The sequence below is a fragment of the Toxorhynchites rutilus genome, chromosome 2 (genome assembly GCF_029784135.1).
Source record: "Toxorhynchites rutilus septentrionalis strain SRP chromosome 2, ASM2978413v1, whole genome shotgun sequence".
NCBI classification, from domain to species: domain Eukaryota; kingdom Metazoa; phylum Arthropoda; class Insecta; order Diptera; family Culicidae; genus Toxorhynchites; species Toxorhynchites rutilus.
Window position 1 is genome coordinate 343,747,780 of NC_073745.1, and position 27,406 is coordinate 343,775,185.

General features: G+C 37.7%; 2 protein-coding genes across 3 annotated transcripts; one reads left to right on the top strand and one right to left on the bottom strand.

The window, feature by feature from the left end:
* Nucleotides 1–627: 627 nt before the first annotated feature.
* Nucleotides 628–7,107, top strand: LOC129767169 (glutamate receptor ionotropic, kainate glr-3-like). The gene is made up of 4 exons (XM_055767792.1): nt 628–1,111; nt 1,167–2,044; nt 2,108–2,260; nt 6,736–7,107. The coding sequence occupies exons 1-4, from the start codon at nt 628–630 to the stop codon at nt 7,105–7,107; spliced, it is 1,887 nt and encodes a 628-aa protein (XP_055623767.1).
* On the bottom strand, nt 7,096–25,532 carry LOC129764618 (H(+)/Cl(-) exchange transporter 7). Of its 2 annotated transcripts, XM_055763876.1 has the most exons (6): nt 25,287–25,532; nt 25,131–25,229; nt 23,211–24,536; nt 7,753–8,136; nt 7,540–7,698; nt 7,096–7,480 (listed from the first exon to the last, which is right to left on the bottom strand). In XM_055763876.1, the coding sequence occupies exons 1-6, from the start codon at nt 25,365–25,367 to the stop codon at nt 7,265–7,267; spliced, it is 2,265 nt and encodes a 754-aa protein (XP_055619851.1). In that variant the 5' UTR covers nt 25,368–25,532; the 3' UTR covers nt 7,096–7,264. The 2 variants fall into 2 exon arrangements, with proteins under 2 accessions (XP_055619851.1, XP_055619852.1); XM_055763877.1 differs by lacking the exons at nt 25,131–25,229; nt 25,287–25,532 and adding an exon at nt 24,600–24,824.
* Between the last annotated feature and the right edge of the window lie 1,874 nt (nt 25,533–27,406).

Sequence of the window (27,406 nt, forward strand, 5' to 3'; positions counted from 1 at the left end):
TTACTCTACTTTCGACGTAAAAGCTGTCGTTTGGAAACATATCCATCATCATATCAGAACGGTATAATTTCCTCTTGCTGAATGATTCAACTGATTGTATGTTTTTTATTGCAACCGTCTATTAGCAACTTCCCATCCCCACATCGGCAGTATACCTCTTAGAGGTCGGCCTATCAGAAATCGCACATTATGGTGACTAATTCCATTGAGCTTTTTACTGTGATAGCTAACTTCATTATCAAGTATAATTGCGTTTGATTGTATGCAGATAGAAGAGAACAACTGTTCATCAGAATCTTCGGATCGATGAAAAGAATTTATAATGAGGTCGTGGCTTGTCCCCGCCGATAATTTCACGGTTGGTCAGCTCAGATTCCGGTGGGTTACGCCATCTCTACAATCGACTTGTATTTCCCAATATGATGATACACGGTCTCTAGTAATGACCATGGGAGGAATAATTATTGCCCTAGAAGTTCATGAAAAATTCATCACATTCCTTCGGTTTACAGTTTTTTTTCTCAGCTAAATCGAGAGCAAAAATTTTCCAAAATATTCATGCGAATCATCGGGAATCGCCTTCATATAAAATGATCCCCTCGTTGGTTACCAAATCATTAAACCAGTATGCATCCCATAGTGCTAACAATCGCATTTGTTTCTGTTGGGCTGATTCAACCCAGTGATGGTTTTCAACTGTTCAACGCAACCGCCAGTCTCATCCGTAGCTTTCAATATCCATTCAAAGTGACCGCTCTAACTTGCTGGAATGATCAGCGAAAACTACTCTTTTGGATGGCGATGAACATGTTGGAGTCGTCGAAAAACGCTTTCCAATTCACCGGAGAGAATTCACACGATCTTCCTTGGCATGATCCAGATCAGCAACGAAATCTTCTCGTTGTTGACGCTGGTTGTCCCGGAACGAAAGCGCTATTGGCGGATGCCAATCAATTGTTGTTCTACCGTGTAAAATGGATTGTTGTTAATACAAACAATCCAAAGTGTGATTCTTTCCCGGATTTTCTCAGAACTCTTCAAGTGTTAATCAGTAGTGACTTGTACTATTTGTGCACTACGCAGGACCCCGGGGAAATATTTGTAAAACAAGGTAAAACCAAAAGCACAGCTTAGCTCGAAGCTGACGACTTTGTTGATCGTTTCAGCATATCGTTTCTCGCTCGAAACCGGACTGATCGACGAAATTGTCGGCTCCTGGAAGCAAGGCACGCTGAATATCTCCCGAACAAATGCGGTTTCTTCAGTCAGACGCCAAAACTTGCACCATTTCAAACTACGCGCATCGCTGGTGATAACGCACAACGAGACAATACACCATTTGGAAGACTACCGACAGAAACACATAGATACAATCACCAAGCAAAACTATTTCCTCACCAAATATGTCGCGCAGTACTTGAATGCCACTGTCCAGTTCCGTTACGTTAACTCATGGGGTTATCGAAACCAGGAAACGGGTCGGTTCAACGGAATGATCGGTGAACTACAGAGTGACAAGGCACATCTTGGGGGGACGGCTCTATTCCTCACCGCCGATCGGATCAAGGAAATTGATTACCTCTCGATGACCACTCCGACGCGAGCCAAGTTCATCTTTCGATCACCGAAGCTATCGGTCACCGATAATGTGTTCATGCTACCTTTCAGCAAACCAGTTTGGATGTGTATTCTCAGTTTCATCTGTTTGTCAGCCACTCTCCTGCTGATTATTATATCGATCGAGTTTCGGTACACCGACATCCGATATGTCGAAGGAGTTCGGTTGAGACTCTTTGACACCTTCATGAACATGGTCGGGGCATCTTGTCAGCAGGGATCATACCTGGAACCGAAATCACTCCCATCGAGATGCTTGATACTGCTGAGTTTGATCGTACTCATGTTTTTGTACGCCTCCTACTCGGCTAACATAGTGGCGCTGATCCAGTCGCCATCGAGCAAGATTCGAACTTTGGAAGATTTGCTCAACTCGAGACTGGAAGCGGGTGCTGAGGATACGGTCTACAATAAGTACTATTTCACTGTAAGTCTGGGAGTGTGTTCCGGAAACGTGGTTTGAATAAATGTTTCAATCTTACTCCCAAAGCACGAAACAGAACCGATTCGAAAGGCCATTTTCGAACGCAAAATGAAGAATCGTGATGATGCTGCATCAAGCTTTATACCATTAGAGAAAGGAGTTCAGAAGCTGCGTCAGGGATTGTACGCGTTTCATGTGGAGCTAGGCGTCTGTTATAAGGTAATCGTGTTTTCATCTATGTCTAAAGAATGTTTCGTGTTATGTAAACTTTTAAATACATATTTTTCATCATTTGTAATTTTTATTATTCGCTTAACTTGATAAGAAAGTATTCAAGCATTATTATTGTGTGCAACTTAATTCGTTCCGTTTCCACAAGATGGCTACAAATGCCACAAATAGTCGACGATAACTACTAATGTGTTGTTGAATCGTCAAGTGTCGCCATACAGTGACACAAACTCGAATTCGTACCCCACCATGCAGATCTTTTCTCACTACCTTTGAAAGTCGAGAATAAGGTTTCGAAACTTTCTATTTAGATAACGACATATACACAATTTTAAAGCTTAAATCTTCAGATTTTTTAATATTTCACGAACATATTGTTATCTTGGTGTGTGTAGATGTAGTGGGCAAGAATATCGGGAAGAAATAAAAAATCGATTTCTTTATGTTCTTTCAAAAATGTTGTGGACTATCGCAATTTTTTACTAACAAAGTCAATATCCATTGAAGCATATCAACTGGCTTTCACTGGTCCGTATAACGTTTCTGTAGAATCATACAACACAAAGATATTGTTATTTGAATGAAAAATTTCCCCTTCGTGTTATATGAAGTTTGTGGGTGAGGAGTGCTTGCATTAAGTGTGAGTATTATCACTCCTTGTAATCCTTGTTTAAAAACGAAAGTTACGAATCGTTCATTCTGAGAGAACGCATAGCATTTTGAACTTCTGATATTCATTTTGAAAATTCCTGGTAACATTAGAATTTACTGTAATATTTGCAGAACTTTAGGTTACTTTCTAAAGGCCCTTTTAAAGTCGAAATAAAAAATAGGTAGGTTATATCTATGATATAACCGCAAGGTTGACGTGGGACTACCGTTAGCTTAGTAATCAATTGTTTGTATTGATTGATCGTACAGGGTCTTCGGATTAAACGTTCACCCAAAACTTTAAGGTTCTGACTTTAAGGGGATGAACCAGAAATCAAATTCTTGTTTTATATTTAAAAAAACCAAAAATACATGCATAAAAAACGGAGAAAAAAAAAGTTTGACTCAATTATATACAGGATTCGATTATATACAGTGAAAATAAATCAGAGACTGTATATAATCGAGTCCGCGCTGTACACTGAAAATATAAACTCGAAAGGGATACATAATACAAAAATTAATTCGATTCGAGTTTGAATTATCTCGAAACGAGTTACTCGTTTGGAAATGCGAAATGCCACCTCTGGTACTGGCTGTTTCAATCCATGTGGTTGCTAAAATGACCATCTCCTTGTAGCCAGAATAGAAAGTCATGAGCATAGAAACCATAACCTAAAATTAAACATAAAGTGCTTCGTGCAATCCTGCTGCAGTATGTCAATCGTAAATCACAGAATAAAGCTTCCGGGTGCATATCTAAACATCTGTTGCGATAGCAAACGGACAGACAGAAAAGACGATTTCCGATTTTGTAACTCATGTATTTTCAGGAAAGAGAAAGAGTTATAAAATCCCTTTAGGGAGAAATACATAATCAGTTTGGTTTAATTTACAATTCATGTGTTGCATTAGGAGGATAATTTTGATTTGGATGCATTAAAGGAAATGTTTTTGAATAGAATATGCATGCCAACCACTCACGTTTAGTTTCCTTTACTGTTATTTTGCCCGTACTAGTCGCTATCCTCGTACTTTCTTCGTACTACCAATTACTGTAAGTAAAAGGGTTAGCTTGACTATAATATAATTTGCTGATCAGGTTTACCTCCTTTATGTTTTTCTAATTAAGGATAATGTAGATTAAGGCTCGTATTTTGAAGCTAAATTAGGTATTTTTAAGCTAGATATAGGTAGAATAACAAATTCAAATTCATAGGATAAGGACAATTCTTGAAACTTTTCACCACTATCTGCGCTATTCAAATCAATCTTTTGTTTATATCCTGCTTTTCATCACTCACAACAAACCTGTTGACAAATAACGAGCAAGGGTCGCTGCTAAATTTATGTTGCGTGTCATGAGGTGCGTCGCATCCTGTAGGGCTGTGACAACATCTAAGAGCTATCCAACGTAATCATGCATCAATATTAAATCCAAACAATAAACAATGCGTGTAACTCACGTGAGCCCTAGCTTTATGCTGCCTACGCTCGGTGTGTGTTGGTTGGGATAGGGTTGCCGTAAAAATGTGTGTGATGTAAAAACTTTTTATCTGTGTTTTTTTTCTCAGAAAATGTGTATCGAAATCTGTATAACCCGTTTGCGGTAGTTTGTCTGCTTTCAGCCACCACAGCAAAGCAGTATACTAATATTATAATTTATGCAACAATGTATCACTTTTTCTGAACGAATTTTAACGTCTTGTGAACTTATTCACGGACCAAAACGGTGCTACTATAAATAAAAGATAACGGTACTCAATATAAACAAAAGATTTCATCCATGCTTGAAGAAAAGATTAATGGAAAACTCCATGTATTGCGGCACTGTGTAGATGTAAAGAACATTGTTCTGTATGTTAAAAAAAAAAGATAAAAGGCAAAACACGCCAAACCAGAGATACCTTTCTTCCTGATTTTTCAGAATTTCCCAGACTTTTTAGCACGCTCCCTGATATCCTGACGAACACTCAATTTATTCTGATTTTTTTCGAAATGGTCCTGATTTTTCCTGATTTTTGTACTTTTTACATTATTTGTAATAAATATGTGTCAGAGTGTAAATTACTCAAGAGAAAATTTTTGGATCCACAGTCAATATAAAAACATTTTATATGTAATTTGTTCGTCTGATTCAAAGTAGAATAAACTTTAATGATGATAAATATATCTATAACCGTTCTAAATATCATAAAAATTAGGAAAAATTCAATAAGTATTCCACTGTTGATACGGTTTTCTGATTTGAATTCTGTGAAAATTTCAATATTGATTTCTCTGTAATTGTAGGTTTTTCGGAAAAAATATACGCGATCAAAAAATCAGGCGAAACACTAGCATTTCCGCTTATGCGAGGATTTATACCATGCTTTTTAATTGTTTTACATATCCAGTCTTCGCCCGAAGGAAGATATACTCTGTTTCTGGTGGGATTTGGAATGGCTTCTGTATTATGAGCTAATACCAAGCAACCTGTTTCTCACATGAATGGCTCGCAGCAGTTTCCGACAAGGAAGCAAACATGTGTGAAAGATGGCGAAAAATTGTGAAACAGAACTATGGATATAAAATAAAATTATAATGCTTTGCTTGAAAATGATGTTTTTGTTTCCCCAAAAATCGACAATAACTTTTCGGACAACCCAAAATGAGCTATCCTGATTTATCCTGATTTTTTCAAATTATAGTTGGCAACCCTGCGCCAAACTAGTTGTTTTTGTGATACGAAAAAAGGCGAAAGAATCCAAATTAATTATTTTTGTGATACATGCGAAAAAATCACACGAAGAAGAATTATAGCAAATATTATTCATCATAAACATAAAAACATTGTTTAGCAAATCCTTATCGAAAGTATATAAAAAAATTAATTAATCTTGTTCATCTTTCATAATCTCACAGTTATATATCACTGCTTTATCATGTAAAAAAAAATTGCAACCAGTACGACACACATGCCGAAATTCAATACGACCACAAAGAGTTAAATTTATAAGTTCAATCTTGAATCATAATCTTAGGTTATTATAAAATTGACGATGTTGACGGTATCCACGTAAAAATTGTGAATACGAATGCTTTAGTAGGAAAAAGATAAGCAGTGTTATTTATTTATTGTAAAGTTAGCCGATGACGCAGACGCACCTTTACGCCTTAGATTGAACATGAGAAAGCAGTACTACCCACTACATATGAATGCCAAAATGACTCTCATTCAGACTGATTCGAATGCTATATGAATGGAATTGGTGAGTTGGAAAAAATATTATTGAGATCAAACCGTAACCAATATTTGATCGTTCTTTTGGAAAATCTGTAAATCTGTATGAAAACCAAAAAAAAATCTGTAATCTGTATCTACAGATTCTTGGTTTCAAAAAGTCTGAAAAATCTGTATAAATACAGATTATTCTGTAGATATGGTAACCCTGCCAAGACCCCGTTTAAATCTGTAGCTCCGTTCTTGAGTTAAATCGTGAGGAACGGACACCCAATCACTTTCACTACCAAATGACGGTCGTCATAAAAAATTACATAATTTTTTTCTGGTGTCTCGGTTTGGGATACCAAGTAACTGTAAAATGGTATTCGTATTCAATATCATTGACTGCGTGGAATAGAAATTTAGTTACAGAAGAATGATAAAATACCAATATGCAACGGAAATAAATTACAAAACTGTTGCACATGTTTTACTCTGTTTAATATGTTAATCATTTTAAGCATGTTAGTAGTACTATTCGTCAATGTTTCAGTTCATTGGTAATAATTCAAACATTCTCAAAACAAAACTCTTTACACCACCTTAGGTGATCAGCGAAACCTTCCAAGAGGAGGAAAAATGCGGCCTGCAGGAAATCGAATATCTGAACATCATCGACCCGTACTACGCTGTGCAGAAAAACTCCTCATTTCGTGAGATTATCCGCTTGAGTCTGTTCAAGCTGCGCGAATTCGGCATCCAAGGGCGGGAACACTCGATGCTATACACCAAAAAACCTCACTGCAGCGGCGGCAGTAGCTTCGTACCGGTTTCGATTGTCGATGTATGGCCGGCACTTCTACTGCTCGCGTGGGGTCTCGGAATTTCCGCTGTTTTGCTGGTGATGGAGAAAGTTTGGCTCAAGGCAGGGAAGCGCGTTCGGATCAAGGATGAGGTCGATGCGATCTTCAAATGGTAAAATAATTCGTTTTGGTTCACCAATAAAAGCAGTCTTTTTTCTGATTCAGAATCTTAAAACAACGGATATCTCTCTCTCTCTCACTTAAGCTTTACGCAATCACGCAAATAAAAAGAAGGATCCAATTGTTTGGATCATAACAATGCGCAGCAAACAATTAATTATCGCGGAGGAAATCTTTCCTTGTGATGATCCCGCGGACACGATTCTCCAGCGTCACCACTACCAAATGCCGAAGGCCTAGTGCGCGGAACAGCTGGAAAATACGGGGAACCGATGTCTCCGGGGTGACGCTATAGGGTGATGGATTCATGAAGATGCTCATATCGATTGTGCAATTCTTAACTTTTTTATCATCGCTAACATTGATGTCCTGCGAAAAAATGGGTTAGAAGTGGGAATGCAAAAAAAAAACACAAATGTTGCAATTACCTCAATGTTTGGATACCGAGGATATTCCTTCCTGAACTGTTCGATTGAAACTAGATCTTTCCAGTGACGTTTGTATTCTACGTAGAAGCTTCGCTTCAATATCACAACGAGTTGGGATCGCAGGATTAATCCAACCAGTTTACCATTATCTCTATTATTCTGTTCAATAGTAAAATAGTATATAAACAAGTTTAAAAAAAGTAGTTTTGTTACCGTTTGATCGTCCTCAATAACAGGGAATCCATTGTGGTTGGTATTCTGCAGAATATCAAGAATATACCCAACTTTTTCTCTTCTTCTGATACACACAACCGGTTGATTCATGATGTTTTTCGCGAACTCTCGCTCCAACTTGGGCTCCACGTGCCATGGTAGCATCGGTACTTTGGATGTTTTAATTTGTGTATCGTAAATACCCTCGTTGAAGTAATCACCGCTCCATTTGGCAGACATCAGAGTGATGGTGATGGGCAGTACGAACGAGATATTCCCGGTTGTTTCCAGCAGGATGACACTCAAGCTTAGCGTCATACGGACTACTCCTCCCAGTTGTGCTGCTGCCCCAATCAATGCATACTTTCCGGGACTCACAAAAATCTGTAATTGACTCTGTTATTGAATCGATGTATATAAAAACTAGCTGATCCGGCAAACGTTGCTCTGCCATATAAATAATTTCTAGAAAATATTTCGGTTGTTTAATAATAAATAATAAGGGTATCGTAAGTGTGTTTGAATGTTTTAACGATTCATGAAATTAATCGGATGTGATCGATGAAATAGGATGAATGAAACTTCATGTTATGTTTTAACACACGTGCTGTAACGTCATGTGTATTGCGTTTTGGTCTGGCAATAGCAAAGGCTGTGTCGGCATTGCTCATGATAGCATCTCGCATGTAAATGTATTAAAAGTATTAAATGTAGGTACGTGTAGCTTACGACATCGTAGAATGACAATTCACATAAAAATCCATCGAGATTTCTCCATTCTCTTCTTTCTTTCATCTCCTCTAACCGCATGTTCATAAATATTAATTCAAAATGTGAAATAATGTCACAATGAATAAAGTACCTGTGAAAATTTCTTTCTTAACAATAACAAGAAATTTTACGCTTTCGCGTGAGTTCGATATTTTAGACTAACTTTATTTCTCAATATGTACAATATATATACACGCCTTCTTAATCTAAAAGATGAGGAATATCTCCTCTCTCTCCCATGAAACCGATAACACATCGGTTTCATTTTTAGATCACCCACGTGGGTAATCTTCCTATGTATCTACTCCTGACGACCACGTGGTCGTCACCGTGAGCCTTATCTTCTTTTCAAGTTGGTCCTTTCCATCCTTCGCCTAAGCGATAGGCTGTCTAAACATGCACTATGTTTTATTACACCCCCGTTGGTAGATGCACTGTTGGCGGATGTTTGCGTGCGCAGCGAAGGAGGAAATGGCAATACATTGCATCCTAAGTCATGTATACATTAATTTGTTTACAAGACGCAATCCAAATGTTGCGCTTCGTCCTAACTTTTCGACTAATTCCCATTTGGGTTTAATGATAAGTAAAAACTTGAGTTTGCCTTGCTCTTACACATTCTCCTTCGCTCAGCTGGGGTCTTAATTTTCAATTTTTGCTTATCTTATGGATTCGTCATTCGATCCGCGATAAGCCTCGTCTGTCCGTAACAACCTGTGACGGGATCTCGTTGTTTAATGATTATGCAATATCCATCCTGTCCCTTCAGAACAGCTGGGGGATTTTTCGTCAAAGAATTTTCTTCTGATTTGCACTGTGGTCACAGATATTCTAAAGCTTGTCACTCCGATTACATTCAAGGCGTGTTACGTGGCATACCAATCTCAATTAAGTACTAATGAGAAAAGCAAAAAATACTACTTTGAAAATGCGAACGTTAGGAGCGTCAGGGCCATTGAAGAAGATGATGGAGAGCGGTGTGAACGGTGTGTGTGTGTGGATGATGAACTCCTGATAATTGTTCTTTCTTCGAATCACAATTCCTCGTGACGCTGTGCAGTCGCCTACTATGATTCCAGCAAATAAACTGCAAAGTTTAAAGCCTCTTAACACAAAGAAAAAGATGATTCCAGCCAGTGTTGTAAACGGTCGACATTTCTCTCAACCAACACATACTGCTCTTGCGCGAGTTAGCAACGGAGGTACCCGGGCGGCGACAGCAACAATTTGCTGACAACAACATTGGCGGTCGTTGGCAATCGAGCCAGCAGAACGGGGTCATCGAAGTATGCTGACGACAACTTTGGATCAATAAACTTTGGCAGTTTTCGGCGTGGATAAGCAGAGGCACGAAACTGCAACTTTGCATTATGAACTGTAGAAAAATTTAAATAATCAAATAAAAGTTAGTTAGTGCTAGGCTATCGACAAGTGTGGTCGCGTTTTTTAAAAAGATTATCACGTCCGTGAAATCTTAACTGGAGGCTCCGGCGAGATCCTCTAAAGCGGGAATTGTATAAAGTGTTTAGTGTAGTGCAAAACTCTTAAGAAAAAATTAGTGCAACCAAAATCTTGATTAAAGTGTTTTTATTGGTTCAAAGAGCCAGGTTGTGTTCGAATATTACTGGTTCAAAGAGCCAGGTACTACACATCGCAAAAGCGAACTACAAGACACCGAGGACCTGATCCCGATCGGCACCGCTGGCCCGGAGTAGCGGAAGTAAAACGGATACCCAAACGTGCCTGCTTGTAGATCCCCCGTTTACAGAGGACAGCCACCGAAAAGTCCAACGTGTGATGTTGGCCATATCCAGGACTAGGTCCTTTATGTAAGTTATTCTTCTATTTTCTATTTTTTAGAAACCTAAGTGTAGTGATTTTTCAAGAAAAAGTGAAATTTGTAATTCATTTCTCAACCAAAAATAGTGAACAGAGTGATTTAGTTCTTCAAGAGTGAAAACAAAAAAGCTAATTGCGTTTCCAAAAAATAGTTATTAAATCGTTTTGTAAAAATTAGTCGAAAAAAGAGTAGATTCAATTTTTATTTCGACAGAATAATGTCAAATCCAGGAGGTGTACCAATCCCTGCACCAGCTGCTGCACCTTTAACGATGCAACAGTTTATAGATTTAGGTAGGTTGCCAGATTTTATCCGTGATCTGCAACCATTCGACGGAAAGGCAACCGAGCTTTTAGCTTGGTTGATGGATGTCGAAGGCGTTTTTGGTATGTACCGAGACGCCGGGGCAACCGCAGGCCAAATAAATTTAATTGAACGTTCCGTGCGTAGAAAAATAAGAGGCGAAGCCGCCGATATTTTAAACGCAAATAATATTAAACACGATTGGGCTGACACTAAAAAGACCCTTCTGCTATATTATAGAGATAAACGTGATCTCAAAACGTTAGATTACGAACTGACCTCCATTAAGAAGTCAGGCAATGAAAGTTTGGGAAGTTATTATTCAAGAGTTAATGAACTCTTATCTTCGATTATAGCTCAAATTCAAACAGAAGAGAAATATTTTCTACACATTGATTCGCATATAGATTTTTTCAGAGAAAAATCTGTAGATGCATTTATTAGAGGGTTGGAGAAACCATTGTGCCAACTCCTCAAAACATTTAATCCACAAACCATGAACCAAGCATATCAATTCTGCTTGGATTATTATAATATGGATTCCCGATCAGCTCCATTTCGCAATGAACATCCCATACATATCCCCAAGCCGAGAGACTTTGATGTTTCAAAAATCCCTCCTAGACCACCTCTCAGGAAGTTTGCTCCAATTCCGACTCCCAGAAATTTTCAACCGTTCCAACACTTCCCATTTGACAGGCAAAATTTCCAAGGATTTAGACCTCAATTCCCAACTTCTCCTCAAAATTTTCAACCACCTCCTAGGCCCTGGTTTCCAAAACCACTACCTAGACCCGAACCAATGGAGGTTGATCACAGCATCCGATCTCGCAACATAAACTACGGTAACAGACCTCCTATAGACAACAAAAGACCGCACCCACATTCAAATCAGATACACAATTTCAAGCGTGTTGCACATCCGCTTGAATACACGGACGATCAACACTATTATGATTATGAACCTGAATATGACCATTATTACAATCATTATAAAATGGAAGAGGAACAAATTCTAACTGATGCTCATTGTTCTGGTGAGCCAAGTTCAGAGGAAACCGCAGCTGAGCAGGAAAGTGAACCTCAACCCTCTTCATCACAGACTAATTTTTTAGAATGGAAGCCGAGTTGGTAAAGCCAACTCTTCCGTATATTAATTTGAAAACTAACATTGGAGAATTCCCATTCTTGATAGATACTGGAGCGAACATTAATATAATTGAACCAAAATTAGCCTATTCGTATAAAATTTCTAAGCCATACAATTTTGAAGCAGATAACATTTCCAGTGCAAATGGTACGTTCAGAGCAACATCCGCAATTGATATAATATTCTTTTACCCGAAAATAAACCATTCCGCTCAATTTTTACTTCATAAATTTCACCCATTTTTTAAAGGTATTATTGGAACAGGTATTTTGAAATCTTTGAATGCAAAAATTGATCTTGGAAATAGTGTCATACATTTGAAAAAAGGTAACGAGACATTGGAAGCCCCACTTTTGCAGTACAGCTCAATAAATTCAACATCAAATCATTTATTCAGAACTGACCACTTGTCAGCAAATGAAAGCAGTAGACTTCTGAAAGTACTTGATGCACATAACGAAGTTTTTCATCAACCAAATTCCAAACTTACATGTGGAACAACCGTTGAATGTTTGATCAATACCACTGATAACATACCTGTTCATCAGAAGGTATACCCTTATCCTGCAGCCTATGCAGAAGAGGTTAAAAAACAAGTGGATAAATTATTAGCTGACGGTATAATTAGACCCTCCCGGTCAGCCTGGACATCTCCAGTATGGATCGTGCCGAAAAAGGCAGATGCTTCCGGTGAAAAAAATTTAGAATGGTGATTGACTATCGGAAACTTAATGAAAAAACCGTTTCCGATCGTTATCCAATGCCTGAAATTGGTTATGTGATTGACCAATTGAAAGGACATAAATATTTCTCAACATTAGACTTGGCATCGGGTTTTCATCAAATAAGAATGAAAGAATCCGACATTGAAAAAACGGCATTTTCAATCAATAATGGCAAGTATGAATTTACTAGAATGCCATTTGGTTTAAAGAATGCGCCCGCAACCTTTCAAAGGGCAATCGATGATGTTTTAAGAGAACATATAGGAAAGATATGTTACGTCTACATCGATGATGTAATAGTTTTCGGTAGAGACTTAGAAGATCATCTTAAAAATCTTGATATTGTTTGCAAAACTCTGAATGAAGCAGGATTTAAAATCCAATTAGATAAATCTGAATTCCTCCATCAAGAGGTTGAATTTCTTGGCTACATAATAAGTTCTGAAGGAATTAAGCCGAATCAGAAAAAAATTGAAACTATCAATCTTTATCCAGAACCCAAAAACCTAAAAGAACTTCGTGGATTTTTAGGAATGATGGGTTATTACCGCAGATTTGTCAAAGATTTTGCAAAAATTGCAAAACCCTTGACAAACCTTCTAAGGGGGGAGAGTGTACCCTCATCTAACAAGAAAATTTCATTGAATGACAAGGAAAAGCAATGCTTTCACAAAATGAAAAGCTTACTTTCCTCTTCTGATATTCTCATTTACCCGGATTTCAATAAACCATTCATTCTCACGACTGACGCTTCTGATTTTGCAATCGGCGCAGTCTTGTCTCAAGGAGAGATGGGAAAGGATAAACCCATACATTTTGCTTCCAGGACCTTATCTAAAACAGAAGAGAATTGCTCAGTTCCAGAAAAAGAAATGTTAGCGATTTTCTGGGCACTTCAAACTTTTAGAAACTATCTTTACGGTGCAAAATTCAAGATTCTAACGGACCATCAGCCTCTCACTTTTGCTTTATCGCCTAAAAATACAAACGCAAAGCTTAAGAGATGGAAGGCTTATTTAGAAGAGCACGACTTCGAAATCATTTATAAACCGGGAAAAACAAACGTAGTCGCTGATGCTCTAAGCAGAATGGTATGTTCTATGACAGGAACTCAGCACTCTGCCGAGAATAGCGATGATTTTTACATTATTTCGACTGAAGCTCCGCTCAACTCCTTCAAGCATCAAGTAATACTGAAGAAAGGTCCAGATAAAACAACTGTCACGCATCCATTTCCAAACTATACTAGGGTAGATATATCATTATCCAATATTAATGAAGCTTCTATTTTACAGGTACTCAAAAATCACTTTAATATCTCCAAAGTAAACGGATTGTCAGCCGATGAACCCTTTATGGGACAAATACAGGAAGTTTACAAAAAACACTTTGGTAATAAGAGATCGTTAAAAATTCGTTTTTGTCAAAAAATACTTCAAGATGTTCAACAAGAAGACGACCAATGGGACGTTATCCGAAGCGAGCATTATCGTGCACATCGTGGTGCTGAAGAAAATAAGTTACAACTTTTGAGGAAGTTTTATTTTCCAAAAATTTTTCAAAAGTTAAAAGATTTTGTTACCAATTGTCAGATTTGTAACGAAAACAAATATGACCGAAAACCAATCAAATATCCACTTCAAGAAACCCCAATTCCAAATGCTCCTTTTAAAATCGCCCACATAGATATCCTATTCCTTGAAAACGGCCACTTCCTAACCTATGTCGACAAATTCTCTAAATTCGCCCAAATCAAACCCATAGATTCAAGAGCCGCAGTTGACATAGTTCCTGCAGTTAAAGAAATCCTTTTAAAATACAATCCTCCGGAAATATTAGTCATGGACGGTGAAAAATCCTTCATGACTGGAGATCTGGTAAACTTCTATAATACCCATCATATCGAACCGTATGTCACAGCTACAGGACGGAGCGAAATGAACGGAATTGTCGAACGTTTCCACTCCACTCTTTTAGAAATTTACAGAATAACCAAGCACGAGAATCCAGAAAAATCCGTTACTGACCTACTTTTCCTATCACTGAATAAATACAATTCCACCATCCATAGTTCCACTGAACATACCCCCTACGAAGTTATACTTCCTTCCTCAAGAACTCCAGAAATTATAGAAAAAGTTTACAAGAACATTTCAGAAAAACAAAAGAAAGATTTAAAATACCATAATAAGTTCAAGAAAGCCGTGGTGATAGAACCTAATCAAGAGATCTATGAAAATGCCAGACAGAGAATGAAACATAAAAAACGTTACAAGAAAAATAAAGTTAAACAAGTTAACAAAAGCACCGTAACTATGGACGATGGAAGAAGGATACATAAAGATGATGTTAAGATTAGGAAAATATAATCTTGTTTTATTATTTTTTCTCGTTACAGAATTCTAATGTTCTTAAAAATAGTAATAACTGAAAAGATAGACGTTAAGAGGATAGACCATCTTCCCATTATTGCTTTCAATTTAGGTACCGCTAGAATTCAACAAACATCTCACTATTATATGCACCATTTCAATGTCACCTCTCTGAAAACACATGTAGAAATTCTTAAGATACAATTCGAGCAATTGAAACCCAATCAGTTTACAAGCCTTACAAAACAAACATTCGAACAGATTCATCAAACTCTAGAAAATCTAGCCCCTTCTCGGCGGCAAAAACGTTGGAATAGTCTAGGAACAGCCTGGAAATTTATAGCCGGAAGTCCGGACGCAAACGACTTGAAAATTTTAAACTCCTCAATTAATGATCTTATCTCCAATAATAATCAACAAGTTAGAATAAATAGAGCACTTAATTTACAATTGAAAGAACTGGTATTCAAAACTAAAGACGCAATAGAACTGTCGAATTCAAAATCATTAGAAATATATTCAATGAACATTTTACTCAATTTGAAATATTTAGCAGAAAAACTAGAACAGATAGTTGATAGCATATCGTTAGCAAAAGCAGGAATCCTTAATGAGAAAATACTTAGTCAAGATGAAATTGAAATTTTATATCACGATGTATTCAAACAAAATATTACGGTTCATAATGCAGTGGAAGCCCTCAACTTTGCAGACACAACGATCGCAACGAACGGCAAGGAATTGACTCTCCTGATAAAAACCCCCATCTTAGATAAAAGGATATTCAATAAGATTCATGTTTTCCCTGTTACTAACAATCACAAGCAAATTCATCTGACAAACAGAAATTATTTAACTCACGAAACCGGCAACTATATGGTCAATACACTACAACCAACAATATACAAAACCTACGAAGTAGTATTCGACAACTCAAGATGCATACCAAATCTACTTTTTGGGAACCAAGCAACCTGTAACTACACCATGAATCCGCCAGAGGATCAAATCACCATAATCAATGACGAAAATATCATCTTAAACTCGGATAAAAACATTTCCTTCACTTCAACCTGCGGACTCAAAAATCGTACATTTACCGGAACATTTTTAATTACGTTCCACGATTGCGAAATCAACATCAACAACATATCCTATTCTAACGAAATACAGAACATGGTTGGAAGCCCAATCCAACTACCATTGGATGGAATTACAATACAAAAGCAACTTACAATAGCAAACCTAAGCTTGGAACATTTACACCACCTACACCTGGAGATGAGAAAGGAGATGGAATATATTCGATTGAACAACACAAGTATAGAATGGCCAGCTTGGTCCATTATGGGTGGAATCATTTCATTCCCCTGCATGATAATAGGTATCGTGATTCTTTTGAAAATCTTTTCCCACAGATCAGCTACAGTCAAAATAAAACAAATACCCAGTACTACACCAACACAGGAACCATTGAAGGACATTCAACCAAATCTCAGACCCATGACGATTAGAGATGTGATTCGGACGGAACCTCATCTCTAAAGGAGGGACGAGTTAGCAACGGAGGTACCCGGGCGGCGACAGCAACAATTTGCTGACAACAACATTGGCGGTCGTTGGCAATCGAGCCAGCAGAACGGGGTCATCGAAGTATGCTGACGACAACTTTGGATCAATAAACTTTGGCAGTTTTCGGCGTGGATAAGCAGAGGCACGAAACTGCAACTTTGCATTATGAACTGTAGAAAAATTTAAATAATCAAATAAAAGTTAGTTAGTGCTAGGCTATCGACAAGTGTGGTCGCGTTTTTTAAAAAGATTATCACGTCCGTGAAATCTTAACTCGCGAGAGTCACAGCTCAATGAGTATTGCGAGTGTGACCAAGAAAGCATTGCTCGGTTTCAACAGTCACCTCTGGAATAAACGCACAGTCGCAAACACGACAATCAACTGAACGTTTATTTATTCTCTCTTTCTGTCGAACGTACCCAGAAGAGCGGTGAAAATATGCTATTTCCATTCTACCATTCGTGTTCATAACCATCCTTTAATTCCGTCTACTTTGACTGTAGTTTTAATGTCATTTGACAGAGTGTTTTGACGATCAAATCATGTTACGAGTCAGTGCACTATGATCCTCAAGACGAGAAATAAATGTCGAAACATGGCACTTGATGTGATGGAAGTTTACATGTTTACCAAGGTGCATTTGTCTACGTTGAGCTACCCGAAGGAAAATAATGGATAAAAATGAGTCTAAATGGACTTTCAAATACGATTTCGATATCGGTCAGAAATTTCAACGAAGAGAGAAAATTTTTAATTTTTTCAGCATATAGAGATTGTTCAAGTTTTAGTTAATTATATATTCCGTTGCCAAAATGATTTGCTATCGCTCACACGTTATCGCGCGTTCGATATACAGGGTGGGCCATTTGAAGTGGAAGCATCTGGCAACCCCATAACTTTTGACAGAGATGTCAGATTAACAAATGTCATACCGCGTTGGAAGCGTCATTTCAGTATAGTTTTAACCATGGAACAATACACACCTAAACAACGCGCTGAAATTATTCAGCTGTATATTCAAAATAACTTCTCAATTGTGGCTTTTGGCAAAAAATCATAATGTCTGATGAGGCGCATTTCAACTTGAATGGAGGAGTGAATAAACAAAATTGTCGGTTTTATGCTACTGAAAACCCTCAATTCATCGAAACGCAACCTCTTTACGACCAAAAAGTTACTGTGTGGTGTGGCATTTATGCCGATAAAGTCATCGGCCCGTACTTCTTTGAAAACGAAAATGGAGCAACGGTAACCGTGAATGGGGAGCGTTATCGGACAATGATAACCGATTTTTTATTGCCATTTGTTCGTGAAAATGAATTGGACAATTACTGGTTTCAACAGGACGGCGCTACATGCCATACAGCGGCTGCCACGACCAAATTATTGCGCGAAATGTTCCCCGGAAGATTAATATCGAAAAACGGCGATTATGACTGGCCACCGAGATCACCTGATTTGACGCCTCCTGACTTTTTTTTATGGGGATATTTAAAATCCAAAGTATACACTGGTAAACCAAGGACCCTGGCTGCGCTGAAAGACAATATCCGACAAGAAATTGCTGCCATATCGGCCGAAACATTGGGCAAAGTGATGGAAAATGCCGAAAAAAGGGCACATTTTACGGTCAAGTCCAGAGGCGGTCATTTACGAGATATCATAATCAAAAAATAGTTAGAACAAATCTCCTTGGACCAAAATAAATGAATTTCAAAAAAAAAAAATTTAAAATTCCACTTCTTTACTTTGCTATTGCAAAAACAAATCCTTCCACTTTAAATGGCCCACCCTGTAGTATTTGATTGAAGGAACAACAACCGGAACGAAGCATTGCTCGATGAAGATAAAATGCAATCTGCGACAATCGTCAATCCTTTACGGATAATTTGACCGCCTACTTGATCGGTCAAAGGTTATTGACGAAGCCAGGGTTGCCAACTATAATTTTAAAAAATCAGGGAGAATGAAAATAAAAATCAGGATAAATCAAAATTGCTTCCTCATTGAAAACTGCTGCGAGCCATACATGTGAGAAACAGGTTGCTTGGTAGTAGCTCATAATACAGAATCCATTCCAAATCCCACCAGAAACAGGGTATATCTTCCTTCGGGCGAAGACCGGATATGTAAAAAAATTAATAAGCATGGTATACATCCTCGCATAAGCGTAAATGCTAGTGTTTCACCTGACTTTTTGATCGTTCATATTTTTGCCGAAAAACCTACAGCATCACTACAGTCAATTGCAGAGAAATGAATATTCAAATTTTCACTGAATTCATCCATGCTTTGGAATGAATTTTTACTCAACAAATGAGGAAAGCATATCAGCAGTGGAAGACTTGTTGAATTTTTCCTAATTTTTATGATATACGGTTATAGATATATTTACCATAGTCCCACCATTAAAGTTGATTCTACTTTGAATCAGACAAACAAATTATATATAAAATCTTTTTATATTGACTGTGGATTCAAAAATTTTCTCTTGAGTAATTTTACACTCTGAAACGTATTCCTACATTAATAACTCTACATCTACATACATACTATCCTCAATAAAGCAATATTGTTCCTCAAACTTAATCTCGTTGTAATTTCATAAATTCGTCAGACAAACTGGTTTCATGAAATTTTCTAGCACTGTTTCGGAAAACCACGAAACAATTGAGGGTAGAGATAAAAAAGTTAAGTACAGCTTTGCGTCTAGAGAATTTAACTTTATTTAAGATATATACAAGTGCGAACCGGAGAACAATCATGACAGAAAATGCGTGGAGGCGATCTGGCGTAGTGGTAACATCCATACCTCTCACGCAGAGATCACGAGTTCAATTCTCACTCCCGACATTCTTCCAAAAATGGAAGTAAAAGTGACGAACCAGCCGAAATGTGTTGAAAGTCACTATAATAAAGAAAAAAAAAAAATCATGACAGAAAACTTTGGCATGGAAACCAGTATGTATATTGATTCCAAATAATGTAAAGAGTACAAAAATCAGGATCATTTCAGAAAAATCAGGATAAATTGAGTGTTCGTCAGGATATCAGGGAGCGTGCTAAAAAGTCTGGGAAATCCTGAAGAATCAGGGAGGTTGGCATCTCTGGATGAAGCTCAGTAACAGGCATAGTGTTGGATTGTAGATTTTTGTCAATAGGAAGTGACTAACGTGGCCCGTCAGTTGTGAGTGATACTGATGAAACAGTGCAACTCTGATTTCAATAATATCGGAAGAGCCGTTTCGTTTCAAAATCGGGGTTTTAAAAAAAAAATTGTTGACGCCAAATGTCTTGAAATTACACGAAACGTCGAGATTTATTTTTATTTTATTTTGTCAAAAATCGAAACTTTGGGACCTCTAGGATCCCGATTTCATGTACTGGTGATTGCATGGGATATTTTATCGTGCAAGTCAACATTTCGCAGGAAGTCCGCAGAAAATACAATCAGTAATAATGAAAATAAAATTCGAATTTTATGGCTTATATGTCGATAATCTAAATCGATGGAGTAGTTCAAAAGTTATGAATTTTTAAAAACACATTTTTGAAAAAATCGGAAAAATGATTTTTCGGACCACTCTAAAATGGAAATTGTCATCCTAACAAAAAAATTGTAAGGGGTTGTATCTAAGATACGACCGCATGTTTTCGACGTAGAACTACGCAATTATATTATGCAATCCACTTGTTTGCCACTTCGAATATTATTTTAGAATGCATCGAAATTTTTGTAATAGATTATGTTCTTCGTTACAAATAAATTTGATGAACGTCCCTTTACGTTTGATATGATGCCTAGTACTACCAAAATATGTGAACGGAAGAATTGTCAAACGATCATTGTATTTTACATTTCCCTCTGAAATTATTGCACATGTTTACGTAATTCTCGAACCGCGAAAGTTCATTCACCTCTAGTATTTAAAATGACGATTTTCCCAGGCTTCTCAATTTAAAACTACGTTTCAGGGAAACATATTCCGGTCTGCACAACAACAAGCCAGTATAAAATTACTAAACAGCAAAAAATACCCCCGACTTGCATAAATTTGTAGATTAATTTTGAAGCCCGTGTTAGGGAAACACAGCTCAAAGGGAAAAAATACCCCCGACTTGCATATTTGATAAAGCGAATTCCCCCAGGCACATTGATTTAAAAGTCCGTGTTAGGGAAACACGGCTCGATGGGAACAAAAATACCCCTGACTTGCATGTATATTTGCAGAGCGGATTTCCACAGGTACATCGATTTTGAAGTCCGTGTTGGGGAAATCGTAAATTGGGCCAATCAAAACTTGGCATTCAGGGCGTTTAGATAACGCTTGACATTTTACAGTCATTCAATTGTGCATCTCATGAAAAATATTTTTTTATTAATTGTGATAGACGCGTAGAAATATTTCCTATCAATTGATGCACACTTCTTTCCGATCTGTTAAGAAATGTTCGAGTTATAAGCATTCAAAATACGGGTAGGTTTAGCACACAATTCGGCAGAACAAATGTATGGGAAAAAGGAAGTTCTTCCAGTTTTCATGAATTTAAACCGTTTATTGATTGGCGAATTATAATGTATAGCATATCAAACAAATCTTAGAGAATTTCCGATTCGATTGGTATACAAATCATGAGAATTCGTTCACAGTGAAAATAGTTATTAACGTTAACTTTATTTCATAAAAACGTGACCTGTTTTCTTATTTGGCACCCTTCCTGAAAGACGTAGTGCTACGTCAAAAAGCAAAAGAACAAAACTACCACTTTTCATGAAAATCTGAGAACCATTATATCGGTTTGGCATGGAATGGCTGTTTAGATGGGTTTCTGTCCATCTGTCTGTTTGTTTGTGCATTATAGACTTGGAAACTACTGAACCGATCGGCGTGAAAATTTGTATGTAGAGGTTTTTGGGGTCAGGAAAGGTTCATATGATGGTTCGAACTCTCATACAAATGAGAACTAATCAAGCAAATGGATCCTAATTTGGCATGTGAAGGTTTTTGGAGGTTTTCAACCAAACATGACAATTATCCAGGCAACTTAAAAAAAGATAATATGATTGGTTACTTCTGGTGGTAATGAGAGTTGGTAGTGTGAAGTGCTGCTAGAACGCTGAAATCTCTCGATGTACACTGCGTTTAATAACTATAGAACCACCCCATTTTTCTGAGTTTCCAGAGATATGTAAGAAGTAGATCGAATCGAAGTATATAGTGTAGGACATAAAAACTATCTTTATTCATAAGACTGCCCATTTGAACTTTATTGTTGTGTCCAGGCACGAAACATTAAAAAAAAATGTCCAGTGTTTCATAACAATAGAATCAGATGGAAAAACTCTCACTCCTTTACAAAATTACCGTCAATTTCAGATGAATTACAATAGATTTTTAATCTTTTGGTAATCAATTAGTTCAAATAACCCATCCGGGGTGGTTTCGACCCAGCTGCGCCATATTGTAGTGTGTATCTCGTTCTAAGCAGAGGATACTGCTCGCTTAAGCTCCTCAAATCACTCCTAATGCTTGTAAGCTATTAGTACGATCACTCCTCATTAGTTCATGATAGGGGTTTGATCTGGTAAATAAACTAACCAGTCCAGAATCTGAAGCCCCTATTCATTAAACCATGCCATGACCTTCCGAATTTTATGAATTGATGCCGGAATACCCAATTATCACCTTGTTTTTGATGCAAAAACAGGAGTAAATGGTTCTGAAGTACTTCATTGCATTTCTGATAGTTCATTCGTGTTGATTAAAAGCTATCTGAACTAGAGGTGGGCAAAACGGTTCATTTCAATGAGCGGCTCAGAACCGCTCGTTCATTGAAACGATCCGGCTCATTTGAGCAGCTCTTTTTTGAACCGCGGCTCTTTTTTGAGCCGATACTCTTTCCAAAAGCGGTTAATTTTGAACCGCTGCTCTTTTTTGAATCGTGGTTCATTTGTAAAGAACCGTGGATAGTACGCTCGTTCTTATGAACCGACTCAAATGAGCGGCTCGTGAGCGCTCGTTCATCTCTAATCTGAACCAAGCCGTTTTTGAAAAAATGTTCCTTAAACCATCATACTGCCGCCTGCAAAGTTACGAGTTGAAACATTTTATGACACATTCCGTAAGTCCTTACAGTATGAAGAAATTCTATTCAAGTTGAATTTCTTCTGTTCAGAGAAGAAGTTTTGTGGTGTACCAAAAAGAGAAAGTTGTTGCATCTGGTGCGACGTTTTAACGCACTAAAACACTTACAATAACATTTTAAAGCGTCGAGAAAAAAAAGCATTGAGCGAAAAAATCCCGACTTCATGAAGCAATTCTCGACTTTTTCACGCATTTCCCGAATGGGTGGCCACCCTGTTACGATACAAATGAAACACATATTTCAACCAAACAGGAAAATTGAAATTTTTTTCGAAAATCTGTGAAGGAAAATGGAAGAATTCAGAAAATCGAATTCCTACATGTTCTACAATTACTTCGTGATAAGCGTTTTTATTATGACGGATTTTTTGTAGATGTACTAGGAAATTTATAGTAAAAGGAAATTGTTAAGGGTTATTGGGTAATCAATCAATTAAGAGTTCTGCGATTGGACCCACGAACGTTCGCTTAGTGATAAAACGTGAATGTTTGAAGTATTCATATAGAAAAATCAATTCTGGGCGGGACGAAATCCGCCGGGTCAGCTAGTCTGTAATGAAATCGTAGGTTTTACTTACATTAGATGCCGGAAATACCAGCACAAGGAAGGAAGCTGTCAACCTGCCCCATGCTGCTCCTACCAGCAGCGTTGGGATGAAAATTCCCAGCGATACACTCAATCCGTACGTTACACAAGACAATGGATAGTAGATAAGCACAAATATCATCAGCGTGAGTATTTTGTGCGATCCAGGCGGATCGTGGAATAGTGCTCGGACGGTAGCCTCAGGTGTTTGAAACCACAATGCGGCAGCTGCATTGTACTCGTTGTCTTCACAGAAAAGTTGTACCGGTGTTTCCGTGGGATCGTTTCCCAGTGGACGACAATCGTTGATAGAATAGGCCATTGCACAAGCACAAGTTGCTCCAATTGCTGCCACGAAAACAGCCTCCATCACTTTTGACCACCGTGATTCGATAAATTTCTTTCGGAAAATGTTTATGCTGGTGTTCATGCTGTTCCACACAGCTCCTGAGATTCCACCGAAAACACCCATCAGCATAAAGATGGGTAGTTCGTAGTACTCGAAGGGCAAAGGTTCAAATTCTCCAAGATTGAAAAGACCACGGTATCGGAAGCTGCTCAGTCCATGGTATGCCGACAGGACGACATTGAGCGTAAATGAGCTTATGATTGAAGCGAAGAAAGTTCTCCAGATCAGCGACTGATTCCAAAAGCTAGCGGCTTCCTCCAAAGAAAACAAAATTCCACCGATGGGTGCACCGAAAGCAGCTGCAACACCAGCAGCAGCCCCACCAACAACGAAATCTCGCTTCTCGTGATCATCCCGAAAATAGTTCAACACTTTCATATCCCGTCTGAATGTGGTGCTTTTGCCTTGGGAAATTCCAGCCGCTATCACTGCTCCGCTGTGAATCATCGGTCCTTCCTTTCCTCCGGCCAGGCCACCGATAACAGAGGTAGCAACACCCACCGCCTTCACAGCCAACGTCTTAATCCGGACGATACGTGGAATCTTAACACCGTTCAGGTAACACTTTACTTGCGGGATCCCACTGCCAGCAGCAACCGGCTCTACATAGGCCACAAGTGTCGCTCCGATTGCCACTGGAACCACGTTCGTCAGCACCCAATATAGATACGGTATACTCAGATCCCCGGTTAATACATTTTCGTCGACAGTGCGTTTCAAAAAAGAGTACTTGATCCTTGATAGAACCTCAATGACAATGTTAATTCCACAGGCCACCAACGCCGTCCACACTCCGATTTGCATCGATACTATCCAGCGGGCAAAATCCTTCCGCACGGTGAAGCGCGGTTTGATCTTCCGCTGCTCCTGCTGCCACAAGACATTCTCACATACATCGTAATCGAGACTCTGGAAGTGAAAAATAGATTGAGATGGAAACAAATGGAATGTTATGAAACTGTATCATTGGACCTCCTGTTGGTTTCGTTTGATTTGTTTTCGGCATGACGACATCGTTCGCGGGTTCGCGTCACTTCGTAAACTGAGGAAAGCATGATTGGCAATTGATGTAGGACTGAACTATGCATCGAAAAAAATCCCTCCAACATCATGGTGACTCATTCCGAATGAAATAGTTGTCTGTACTTTCCCTCTATATGATAACAGATATCACATGCGTTATTGTTCTAGCAAACATAGTTTCATAATTTGGGCTTTGCGATAGCCTTACAAACGTGCTTACAAAAGCTGGAATTTTTGCAATCAAGAAGTCTTATGAGAGGCGGATTAAAAGGATTCGACGTTTTATCTCAGCTTCGAATGCCTTCAACATTTCTCAAATTCAACTAGGAGCAATACTTTTAGAAGGAAATTAACTCAATCAGCAACACAAAACGACGAGCAATCGCGATAACGAAAACAAATGAAACATAAACACAGAACTGTTGATAATGCGTCAACTGTTTAGCGCACCACTATAGAAAACAAAATAAAGCGCCATACCTCGTACTGAGATTCGGTTTTCTTCCGATTCCTGATGTTGAAAACTGGACCATTTTCTCCTGCATCCTCGTGTGGTTCTATGCGGATGGAATGTTCCTGCTGTAATACCGAAACTTTAGCTACGAGTAGCTTATAACGCAGCAAATTGGCACTTACAAATTCCCCTATAATTTCATTATCAGAATCATCGTCGTCCGACAAGCACGGGCGTTCATCTTCGAGCACTTCTTTTACCATTGCAGGCCTCTATTTCTAGCACTGAACAATACCATATAAACTGCAAATCTAAACTATGAACAAATGCGGAAAATATCTAGAAGTATTCCTTCACAGAAAGAACTGTATCCGATGTGTGACTAATCACAACGTTTTGATTTCGAGATGAGTTGCCAGGTTTGTTTGTTGTAATTCGAAGGGATGAAGAACAAACTTCAAGAAAGCTCTAGCTGTGCACTGCGACAAATAAATGGTTAAATAGACTACGCCATTAGTGGATAATTTTCTGTAATTCAGCAATTCCAAATGAAATCGTTCAAAAATGCAGATTTTAAAAACTTGTTTTTTTGATTCCAGTGAAAGTGTGTATTCCGTTTGGGTTGGAGGAAATATGAGTTTTTCACAGCAATTGGGAATTTTTTGACTCAAGCGTAACTTTTGAAAAGGGCGTATCGATTTTAGTAAGAGAAATCTTTGATAATTTATATCTCAAAAACTATGAGTCGTACCGAAATAGTATCTTAGAAAGAGTTATAGAGTATTGATGGTTAAATATGAAAAAAATGTACACTGAGCAAAAAAAAATTAGTACTCTTTTTTTATTTACAAAATAAAAATTCAATTTGCAATATCCAAAATACATATTTTTTAATTTTTTTTTAAATTTTCAAACAAAATAGAAGTCATTTTAAAAATGGGCCCAAGATGGTAAAACTATTTTTGACGAATTTTGTGGAACATCGAATTTTTAGGAATTTTCAAAACTTCGAATTTTTGTATGTTAACAATCATTTTTAGCCACAAATTATGAATCCTGATGTGATTTAAAACAAAGAAGCTCATTATAAATCTCCTTCTAAATGTAGCCATTCTCGAAAAATATACTCAAAATGGAATCAGCTCTGCATTTATGTTCTGCCGATATCCACGTGAACAGGTTCAATGAATTATTCTGGAAAACACGTTCACATCTGTATTCAAAAATGAATGATGTTCTACATTTTCAAGATTGTTCAAATTTTCTATCCACCCTAAATGCGTATTTATTTAAAAGGGGTTTAGCTATCCGGTCGAACATCCACATTTTTTTCATATAATTGAACTTCTTATTTAAAATGAGTATTCTTAAGGTAATTCACATAAATCGAAAAGATTTGACGCTGAAATAGAAAATTCACATAACAAATAATTAGAGAGCTTAGATTTTTAGTGATTTTAGAACCTGATATGCATATTATTATTTTTCTACATAGGTATCATAGGTAGGCTACTGAAGACCAATCTTTCGCTTGAGTTGTTTCCAACTTCGAGCAATGTTAATTTCTGAGCACCTTCTATTAGTGCATGAACTAAATCTATGTTCCAATCTTTGAACTACTTGAGGGAAAATTTGACATGGTAGAGACTAATCAGTATCTAATAAAGACATCAAAAATTAATATAATAATAATTTAATAATGTATCATGTTTAAGTTTGTATGTGGGATTGTCGAAATCACTCACAGATAAGTAGGGGGACCGTTTTACTTATGAGAGCGTTTTGTATTCAAGGTTTCTCTTAACTACAGTACCAGAAAATTTTTGTTATATTTTATCACTTTTGGTATACCAGATGGGCAAGTTGAAATTGACCGGTTCATGCTATAGATGTTTCAAGCAGGGTTGTATGCATTCCTTCGATTTTATATATATATATATATATATATATATAATATTAGGCTGTCAAAAAAGTCCTGCGGTATTTTTTTTGAATTTTCATTTGTTCATAAAATTAGTTACAATCATCTGTTTTAAGTCAATTATGCGCCGTTTTGTACGATGACTTGTTCCCAACGAGATGCCAACTTCATAATACCCCTGTTATAGAAGCTCGCTTCCTTATTGGCAAAAAACTCGGATAGCCAATTTTCACAGGCCTCTTTTGTGGCTAACTAACTGGCTAACAGGTGGTAGTCACTTGGTGCAAGGTCCGGACTATACGGTGGATGCAAAAGAACCTCCCATCCGAGCTCCCGGAGCTTCTTGCGCGTCACCAAAGAAGTGTGTGGCCTGGCGTTGTC